Genomic DNA, 11,101 nt, shown 5'->3' on the forward strand with positions numbered 1-11,101 from the left:
GCTGGCAAAATTTCACGAGTAGAATTCCGAAGCCACGCATAACAGAAAGTTTAACATGAGAAATGTAATTACTTTAAGAATTCTTTTTGAGTGGCTTTGCTTGAAAAAAAGTTATCTAAAGCTACCAAGTATGAAAAATAGAAGAGAAACTCATGATAATGTCTGCAGGTGTAAGAGCTAGAACTGCAGGAAAGTTTCTCTTTGTTTCTTCACTTTTGTCACATTCCCTGACTGCTCACCTGGCAGAAGCTGCTAGTCCTGAGTCTTCCCCTTTTCGAAGGCCTACTGTGGCTGTCCGGGATAGTTGTGAATGCTTAACCCTTTCCCCCTTTCACTTTAAGGTCATGTCCAGACCAGCACTTCCTATCTTCCCACCCAAACACTGTCCTCCCCTTGACTTTCCCATCACTATAGATAGCACCTTCCTGTCACCCAAGGCCATAACCCTAGCGTTATTCTTGACTCCTCTCTCTCTCTCATTCAACCCACATATTCAATCCTTCACTAAATCCTGTCAGTTCAACCTGCAAAACACGCTGAGAAGCAGCGTGGCTCAGTGGAAAGAGCACGGGCTTTGGAGTCAGGACTCATGAGTTCGAATCCCAGCTCTGCCACTTAATAATAATGTTGGTATTTGTTAAGCGCTTACTATGTGCCGAGCACTGTTCTAAGCGCTGGGGTAGACACAGGGGAATCAGGTTGTCCCACGTGGGGCTCCCAGTCTTAATCCCCATTTTACAGATGAGGGAACTGAGGCACCGAGAAGTGAAGTGACTTGCCCAAAGTCACACAGCTGGCAAGTGGCCGAGCCGGGGTTCGAACCCATGACCTCTGACTCCAAAGCCCGGGCTCTTTCCAGTGAGCCACGCTGCACTTGTCGGCTGTGTGACTGTGGGCAAGTCACTTAACTTCTCTGTGCCTCAGTTCCCTCATCTGTAAAATGGGGATTAAGACTGTGAGCCCCACGTGGGACAACCTGATTCCCCTATGTCTACCCCAGCGCTTAGAACAGTGCTCGGCACATAGTAAGCGCTTAACAAATACCAACATTATTAACAAATACCAACATTATTAAAACACTGTAAAATCCCCCCTTCCCTCTCCATCCAAACTGCTACCACCTTAATCAGCGTGGCTCAGTAGTAAGAGGCCAGGCTTGGGAGTCAGAGGTCATGGGTTCGATTAGACTGTAAGCCCGTCAAACGGCAGGGACTGTCTCTATCTGTTGCCGACCTGTTCATCCCAAGTGCTTAGTACAGTGCTCTGCACATAGTAAGCGCTCAATAAATACTATTGAATGAATGAATGAATGGGTTCTAATCCTGTCTCTGCCACCTGTCAGCCATGTGACTTTGGGCAAGTCACTTCACTTCCCTGTGCCTCAGTTACCTCATCTGTAAAATAGGGATTAAGACTGTGAGCCCCACGTGGGACAACCTGATCACCTTGTATCCCCCCCAGTGCTTAGACCAGTGCTTTGCACATAGTAAGCACTTAACAAATACCATCACCATCATCATTAATCCAAACACTTATCCCATCCCACCTTGATTTCTGTGTCAGCCTCCTGTCTCACCCGACTGCCATCCATACTTCACTCTGCTGCCAGGATCATTTTTCTACAAAAACATTTAGTCCATGTTTCCCCATTCCCCAAGAATCTTCTGTGGTTGCCCATCCACCCCCTTATCAAACAGAAACTCCTTACCAACAGTTTTAAAGCGCTCAATTACCTTGCCCCCTCCTACCTCACCTGGCTACTCTACTACAACCCGCACATATCATTCCTGTAATGTCAAGCTGCTCGCTGTACTTCCATCTCGTCTATCTCGCTGCTGACCTCTTGCCGACATCCTGCCTCTGGCCTGGAACCCCTCCCTCTTCCGTGGCTTAGTGGAAAGAGCCCAGGCTTGAGAGTCAGAGGTTTTGGGTTCTAATCCCGACTCCGCCACTTGTCTGCTGTGAGACCTTGGGCAAGTCACTTAACTTCTCTGGGCCTCAGTTACCTCATCTGTATAAATGAGGATTAAAAAATGTGAGCCCCACGTGGGACAACCTGATTACCTTCTATCTACCCCAGCACTTAGAACAGTGCTGTACACATAGTAAGTGCTTAACAAATACCATAATTATTATTATCTGACAATTCCTCTCCCCACCTTCAAAGTCCTATTGAAGGCACATCTCCTCCAAGATGCCTTCCCTGACTAAACACTCATTTCCTCTTTTCCCAATCCTTTTTGCATCACCCTGATTTGCTCTCTTTATTCGCCCACCCGCCCCGGCCCCACAGAACTTATGTCCATATGGGTAATTCATTTATATTAATGTCTGCCTCCCCTTCAACACTGTAAGCTCACTGTGGGCTGGGAATGTGTCTGTTATATTGCTGTGTTGTACTTTTCAAGGTGGTTTGTACAGTGCCCGACAGACGGTGAGTGCCCAATAAATACGACTGATTGACATGCATACATAAAAAACATCAAATTCAAAATCCAGTATGGGTATGGATTTAAACTGTTATTTGATCATATAACTATATATACACACACAAACACTCATATATACACAAAAACACATCTCTCTATATATGGCCTATATATACACACACACACACATCTATATGCATGCATTTTTGTAGGGGGGTTATCACTATTTAATATATTTATATTGCTTTGGTCAACTATTTGAAGCTTGGAAATAAATTAGTGTTCTTTTATAATATTTTCCATGGGAAACCATTCTTCATTCAGAGCTCTCTAATTTAGCAGCCCTCTCTTTTAATGGAGAGCTAACCAGAGTATATGAGTACTGATAAAGCCTGTTCTCTTCTTGCTGTACTGTGTATCCCAACAGAGAGAAAATGAATTCAAATGAACACTGCCAACCTGGGCTTTCCTCATGTAGGCCAAAGGTTCTTTTAGATGTTCTGGTGGAGCTGCAGGGTGACAAGGTGAAGGGAACCTGGACAACACATAAGGGAAATAAAATGTTCATATTAGTCTCTTCACACACATGGTAAGTTTTGGAGGGAAAATTTGAGAATGCAGTTCCTCATCACCAAAGGCACATGGTGAGTGAAATAAAACGATCAACAGTTCTATTAAAACCATTCTCAAATGGCAAATGAATCTGGATTTTCTGACATACTCCAAATGTTGCTAAATATGAAAAGCCTTCTATAAAAAATTCAATTTTCAAATATTAATTCAGCATGCCCAAACTTCAGAGATGTTTTGCTTGCTAGAATTCATATTTTTAATTCGAAAATGCTAAATGTTATCTTTTTCTAACAACTCTATATGACTTCCCCCAACTTTTCCAAGAAATACATGAGTTTATTGCTAAATCAAGCCCAGTGCTTTCTTAGGAAACTAGATAAGTATGAAACAAATCACTTTCATATTTATTTAACTCACATTTATATAACTCACATTGAAATTGGTAGAAGGCACAGAGCCAGGGAAGAAACTAAATCCTTTAAGAAGTCCTAAATTCTTGCACTCTCCAAACCAAACAAAAATATATTTTGGAGCTAATTTCTGGCTCTAAGGATGCCGATGGCTCAAAGTACAAGTCTGCAATAGACTTTTGGTATTTACATTAATTTGACTCTATATAGCCTGGGCTTTACATGCTAGATGTTTTACCAACAGAATTAATAAGTGAATGTGGTTTTTAATAACAGTTTATGAAGAAAGCACTTTAAAACCTTTTATGTCGGATGCCCATTAATGGCATTTTCAGTCATCATCAAATAAAACCATTTATCCCAGCATTCGGGGCCAGAATTTGAACATAATACAAACTGCAGAATACCAGTGGGGCAGTTTACAGTGGGGAAGCTACAGGTTTTAGCTTCCAGAGTGCTTTCAGATAGTTCCTCTCATTCTTCCCTCCAACATCTTTGGGAGGGAGTTGAGAATGGAAAGTAAGACTCCAAGTGAAATAAAAGACCTCAGCAACCCCTGAAACTGAGGAGAAAAAACACTCACACGCTCAGGTGACTGTAAACGGCATTCTGAAGTTTCTTCTCCCAACCTATGAAGATAAAAACAGGTTTCTCCTATTTGTAGAACATACACAGCTTTTAATAAATATTCATTACCATCAAAGGCATTGGGTGAAAATCAGAGGATTAATCTTCGACTATCTGGGATGATTTTAGTTTGGTTCTCTAAGCTTGTTTCTTGCTCACGCTTTAAATCTCCTTTATGGGGAAGCACAGTTACTCTAGAGTGACACCATTTTTTCAAGACGAAAGAATCATCTACCCCTCTCCAGTGGGTCTTAGCTTGGTTGGCTTCTCAGGGCATCTGATAATAATCTCCCCCCTCTAAATTCCAGAGAATTGAAAAACAATTTAAATCACAAACCTGATGCTTTTAAGAATGCCTTAATATCTTCCTTTAGAGACTCAAGTTTAATTTCAGGCCGGTGAAGACTCTCCTGGCATAAAAAAAGACACAGAGGTCAAAAATAAACTTTCTTATATTAAGTGTAGCAATAACTCAAGATCATGCCCAGAATAAGGCAAGACCACATTCTGAATGGACACCCCTATTTTAACACGCTTGCTCCGGAAACAAACTATACTGCCAATATGTAATTCTGTCCAACACCTCAAGGCAATAAAATCCTTTCTCCCTCAAAGTGGTCCCTGATACAAACTTACCCCTCTAGTTACTGGTTACCTCTTAGATTACTGTGCAGTGCAAGCACCTTATGATACCCACACTGGTGCTATTTTCTTAACTTTCCATAAAGACATCTAAAATCTATGAGTACTCCCTGTCCAACAAATTGCCGGTCTTCTACACTACACTAATACAGCTGGGGTTGTACCAAGAGGAGCCAAGATGCAGCCTCTTCCTATAGGAGCCGCCCAGTGACAGTCACCTTTTCATTCCCTCACTGCCTTCCTCTCTAAATCTGTCAGTCGGTGGCATTTATTGAGTGCTTACCACGTGCAGAGCATTGTACAAAATGCTTGGGAGAATACGATGTAACAGATTTAGCAGATACGATCCCTGCCCACAAAGAGTTTACAAGCCTTACCAAAAGACCCTTATTCACTAATGAAATACTATCACTTTTTTTAATCTTCCAAAATTAACCAAGGAAAATGATCAAAAGCATACAAATGCAATCTCCAAAATGGGATTTAGGAAGAAGATCAAAAGGGCTAGACAGATTGCCTGTCTTTGCCGCCAGAGTACCATGCTAAGAAGAAACATCTCTATTCAGCTGACTTAAACGTCAATGAAGAATAGCTCTGAGATCAGAGCTCACATCAATTCTTCCCCTTGACTCTATTTCTTGCCATTGTTCTTGTCTGTCTGTCTCCCCCGATTAGACTGTAAGCCCGTCAAACGGCAGGGACTGTCTCTATCTGTTGCCGACTTGTTCATTCCAAGCGCTTAGTACAGTGCTCTGCACATAGTAAGCGCTCAATAAATACTATTGAATGAATGAATGAACTGAGGAACACACAGTTCCCAATTTGGGGCATTTTTAATTTTCTATGGGTCACAAGGGTCCTAGATAGATTTTATAGAGTATTTGCTGTTTTATTAATTTCCTATGTTTCGCTTGAATGGAAAACTAATGTGAATAATGGAGATCTTTGTGAATAAAACACTTCATTGTGTCTTTTCTGGATTCCATAAACAGCATAAAGAATGAATTCGCAACTGTGTGCAATTTGATTTCAAACACTGCAGTGGCACAACGTGGCTAATTAGATTCCCTACTTCTGCCCCCAAATCATCCTAATTGGGACACCTTGTGCTTGGGACACCTTCCAACATCTGACAATCAACATCCCTCCTCCTCCCAGGTCAATCCTATCTCAAAACCACTTCTTCCAGCCAGTCCAACTTAACTCTGAACCAATCACTAATGAAATAAGGACTCCGCCTACTCAATATGCAGTACTTTTAAACAAGTCCATCTTGACACCCTAACACTTTAGTTCACTGGGAAGACATCTCCACCCTCTCGGGAGCATTTTGCATCCTGACCCAGTTCTCTGATTTGTCCTCTTACCTCTCTGGCTGTTCCTTCTCAGTCTCTTTTGTTGGCTCTTTCCTTTGTCTCTCACTCCCAAGAGGAATTCCCTCAAACTCTGTCCTGGGTCCCCTTCTCCACTTTATACCACTCCCTTGTGGGGCTCATCCACTTTCACACTTCGACCACCAGCTCTGTGCAGATGATGCCTAAATCAAAATTGTTCGGATCCACAGCCGACAATCCCATGTTTCCTCCTGCCTCTGGGTCATCTCTATATGGATGGCCCTCCAGCTCAACATATCTAAAACTGAACTCCTCCCCTCCACCTAATTTTCCCATCGTGGTTAACAGCACCTCCACTGTCCTCCCCTCTGAAGCACGCAACCTTGCCATTATAATATGTGCAGAGCACTGTTCTAAGCGCTGGGGTAAACACAGGGGAATCAGGTTGGCCCACGCAGGGCTCACAGTCTTAATCCCCATTTTACAGATGAGGGAACTGAGGCACAGAGAAGTTAAGTGACTTGCCCACAGTCACACAGCTGACAAGTAGCTGAGCTGAGATTCGAACTCATGAGCCCTGACTCCAAAGCCCATGCTCTTTCCACTGCGCCACGCTGCTTCTCATTATCCTTGACTCCTCCCTTTCTGTCAGTCTGCGGCCAAATCCTGTTGCGTTTTTGACTACCGCATTGCGAGGATTCGCCCCTTCCTCTTCATCCGAAGAGCCACTATTCTCATTCAGGCACTTGTCATTTTCTGGTTCGACTACCGCATCGGCCTCATTTGTCTTCCTGCCTCCAAACTCTCTCCTGTCCAGTCTGTACTTCACTCTGCTGCCTGGATCATTTTTCTAAAACATTCCACACACATCTTCCTGCTCTCAAAAACCTCTATTGATTACCCACAACTTTCAATAAGTAATAAGAAGTAGTAACTCCTAACTCCTTCATATCCACTCTCTTTTCTTTAACCCAGCTCCCTCATCCTGAGAAAAGCCCGAGGAAATCAAATTCATATAACCCAAGTGCTTAGTACAACACTCTGCACATAGTCAGCACTCTAAAAACACCACTGACTGAAGACGAACTCAGTTTCACATAGAAAATTAGGGGATATACTTCAGAGCCAAGATCATGAAAGCTTACAAGGCAATCCGAATCAAGTACAGAGCTACAAAGCTGATCCTTATGCCATGAAGTGCCTTCACCTTTCACTTTCTGGAGTTGTTACTGAAATGATGTTTTTAAAGCCCTGGTTCAAAGATATACACTGAGAACCCATACCAAAAACAGTAAAATCTTGGGAAATTAAATGAACTTTATGAAATAAAGGGGAGTTGAGCACCAACAGTAAAGCCACAACAAAAAGCCAGTGACAACCTACCCCGGTTCAATGAACAGTGAGGGTTTAGAGGTTGCCATTGCTTTACATGGAGGTGGAATTCTGAGTAAAAGAAATTTCACCCAGAAAAGCAGGGCTGAAATTCAGCATCTGATTATTTCTGGAAAACTCAGTTCTCTTAATGTAGCTCCTAACAGACATCACCCACTGAGCTGCCATCGGGGTTGACTATGGAAGGGCACCTCTCTCAGATCTGTGGCAGGGCGTGGTTATGAGGAAGAACAGTAACCTATGGCAAATGCAGACAAGAGGGAAAACCAGAAAAGAGCTTTTACACAAGAGCAGGAAGAAAGGGAGAAAGAAACCCCATCTACAATCCGTATGTGTGTGTGTGTGCGTGTGCTTGTGTGTGTATGCTTGCATGCACAATAACAACAATGATGGTATTTGTTAAGTGCTTACTATGTGCCAAGCACTATTCTAAGCGCAATAGGCCAGAGGAACCCCTTGGGGCAAAACAATCCCACAGCACTTATATGCTGATCTTTAAATTATATATTATAAATTATTTACTCATGTTAATGCACGTTTTCCCCTCTAGACTGTTGTATTTTCCCAAGCGCTTAATACAGTGCCCTGCATATAGTAAGCACTCACTAAATGCCATTGGTTGTTTGATTATTAAGACCATCAGTTGCATCACCAGGGGATAAGCATTAGCTACAGGACTCAATGTGTGAACTTGCATTTTTAAAATGCAAAAAGACTCCTTAGGTGGGGCTCCCTGCAGGAAGAAGGCCCTGATAAAGGTACACTAGAACAGTAGGAAAAAGGAGGCTGATGTAAATCCTGAAGTACCAGATGAGCTAGGGAAAGCTACCTCAATAGTCATTAATTTACACATGAAGGCTAAAGGGACCTGGTCGCCTTTCTCCCTTCAACTCAGATGTCTGCAGGCCCCTCTTCCGATTTACAAAATATGAAGTAGGTATGAGAAGAGGCAACCTAGGCGTAAACACTAACAGCCTAAAAAGAATTGGTCTTCACAAACCCATCATGGCAACTCTCCTGTCCATGAGCTTTTATTCCACCCAACAAGTTTAGGCAAAATCAGAGCAACTGGACAATATACGAGAATAACACGTTAGAGATAAAGCGGTGAATTTTTAAACGGAGTTAGACACCAAGATAGGATGCAAAAATGTGTCCCTGCCTCAAGACAGAGTCAAAATACATCTTAATGCAAAGGGGGAAACACTTCCAATTTATTTCCACAAGCGCAAACCACAGGCAGTAGTCAAAGGGTCCCTTCAAGTGACAAGACTGGGATAAGGCCTGGCAGCAGCACTGTGAGTGAGGGGGTCAGGAAGAACTGACTCACCGGAGGCTTTGAGGCCAAGAGGTTTGGGGGTGAGGAGTGTGGGAGTGGGGAGGGACAGGACTGAGAGACACGAAGAACTGAGATCATAATAGCAAACACAGAGACTAGGCTCTGTCTTGGCCTCACTCCTGCTCATCTGCCACCAAACTCTCCTTGGTGTACTGTCCCGACTCCTGGATGGGGAGCAAACCAAACCAGGTGTCTGCACGGCAATGTCCGGTCACCTCACGGCCTTGATATGGCCTTCGAATTCCATGAATTATGAGGATGACGAGGGTATGCAGAGAAGCGGCACGGTCTAGCGAAAGAGCACGGGCCTGGGAGTCAGCAGGAACCTGGGTTCTAATTTCGGCTCCACCACTCCTCTGCAGTGGGACCACGGGCATGCCGCTTAACTTTTCCGCACCTCAGTTATCTCATTCATAAAATGGGGATTAAGAAGACTTGTGTGCTCTATCGGAGACATGGACTGTATCCAACCTGAATAACTTGTATCTACCCCCAGCGCTTAGAACAGTACTCGACACACAATAAGCGCTTAACAAATACCATTAAAAAAACAATTTACACCAGATCAATCTTTCCAGGAGATAGATTCAAACAAAAGATCCCTGCAGTCATCTCCATCCTTTACCTTCCTTTTCTGAAAACCCCACAGGTCCCTGAGACTTGTTTCGGGGCAAGGACCCATCAGAGGTACAGTAGTGGGATGATTTTCTGCATTCAGACTTGATGAGTGGGATGGGGGAGTGGTACGGGGCAACATTTCAAAGATCCATGAAATCAAAACATCTTAATGAATGAGACACCCAAATATTCTGGCTGCAAGAGATCTCCAGCTGTTTCAGATCCCTAAATGAAGGAGGGCTCCCCTTCCTTCCCCATTTGGCTAGTTGCGGAGGAACTAGTATAACACCTGAATGACAAAGTCGAGGTCAATCTCACCCAGTGGGAGACAATGGGAATGGGAAGGCATATTGGATCAGGGCCAGGGCCAGCTAAGACGTCCCACCCATCGGGCTGGATAACAGGTCTGGGCCGGAGGGAACTGGGGTTTGACCTGGCCTTGGCGGGGAGGTGGGTGTCAGAGTAAAGATGAGGGGAAAGGGACAAGGAGAGGGGGAAGGGGGTGCGGGATGTGTGTGGCGGGGAGTAGGGGGAGACAGAAGAGAGGGGAGAGGAAGGAAGGGGAGTTGGTGGGGGAGGTCGGTGTAGGCAGTGAGATGGCCTGGAGGAGGTGAGGATGGAATCAATGGGGAGGAGGGATCTGAGCCGGCAGGGGCAGGGAGGAGAAGGTGCGAGGAAGGGACGGGGGAAAAAAGGAGATCGGGAGGGGAAGGAAGAGGGGTGTGGGGGGAAGGTGGAAGGAGGAAGTCGGGGAGGGAGGATTTGGGCCCTGTGATCTGGGACCGCGCCCCGGGCTCGGGCAAGGAAGAGCGGGCGGGAGGGAGGGGGAAGAAAAAGGGGGGGACGGGGGAGGGAAAGGGTCCCAGAGGATGGGGAGCGGCTAGGAACAGCAAGAGGAGGAGGGGGAGGAGAGAAAGAAGGGGAAGGGGAAGAGGGGGAGGAGGGGGAGGAAAAGGTGGAGAGAAAGAAGAGGAGGAGGGGGGGAAGGGGGGGAGAAGGAGGAGGAGGAGAGAAAAAAGAGGAGGAGGAGGAGGGGGGAGGAGAGAAAGAAGAGGAGGAGGAGGGAGAGGAAGAAGAGACGGGGGAGATGGGGGGGGAGTTGAAACGGGGAGGAGAAGGGGGAGGATGATCGGAAGGAGGAGGGGGAGGAGGAGGAGAGAAAGAAGAGGAGGGGGAGGAAAAGGGGGAGATGGAGAAGGAGGGGAGGGGGAGGAGTCGAAATGGGGAAGAGGAGGAGGAGGAGGAGGTAGAGAAGAGGGCGGGGGAGGAGGAAGAGGATGAGGGGGAGGAGGAAGAGAGGGAGGCGGGGGAGGGTGGGGAGAGGGAGGCGGGGGAGGGTGGGGGGCGGGGGCGTCCCCGGTCCGGGCCCTGACCGTGGCCTGGCGCTCCAGCTGGGCGTGCAGGCTGGAGCCCTTCAGCTTCTGGACGATGTGGGCGATGGTCAGCGACAGCCCCGCGTCCTCCTGCAGCATCCTGCCGGCCGGGCCGGGGGGCTCCGGGGGGCTCCGGGGGGCTCCGGGGGGCTCCGGGGGGCTCCGGGGGACGGGACTCCGCCCCGAACCCCACCGTCGCCGGGCAACGCGCAGCCCGGCCGCTCCCTGCTCGGGCCCCGCCCCGCCCGCACCTCACCGCACCGCACCGCACCGCCTCGCGCAGCCCCGCAGCCGGCCAAAAAACCTCCGCAGCCCAAAAGGGCCGCCCGTCCGTCCGCCCTCCCCTCCCCGCCCCGCCCCCGGC

General features: G+C 46.5%; 1 protein-coding gene across 1 annotated transcript in view; it reads right to left on the bottom strand.

The window, feature by feature from the left end:
- TBC1D19 (TBC1 domain family member 19) overlaps positions 1-10,868 on the bottom strand; it is a 67,542-nt gene extending 56,674 nt beyond the window's left edge. The window contains exons 1-4 of the mRNA XM_029046601.2: positions 10,738-10,868; positions 4,377-4,449; positions 3,996-4,041; positions 2,889-2,964 (exon numbers count right to left, since the gene is read on the bottom strand). Of these exons, the coding sequence (XP_028902434.1) occupies positions 2,889-2,964; positions 3,996-4,041; positions 4,377-4,449; positions 10,738-10,836 (294 nt within the window). The 5' untranslated portion in view covers positions 10,837-10,868. The remainder of the gene's footprint in view (positions 1-2,888; positions 2,965-3,995; positions 4,042-4,376; positions 4,450-10,737) is intronic.
- Positions 10,869-11,101: the final 233 nt, after the last annotated feature.

The sequence above is a fragment of the Ornithorhynchus anatinus genome, chromosome 18 (genome assembly GCF_004115215.2).
Source record: "Ornithorhynchus anatinus isolate Pmale09 chromosome 18, mOrnAna1.pri.v4, whole genome shotgun sequence".
Classification (NCBI taxonomy): domain Eukaryota; kingdom Metazoa; phylum Chordata; class Mammalia; order Monotremata; family Ornithorhynchidae; genus Ornithorhynchus; species Ornithorhynchus anatinus.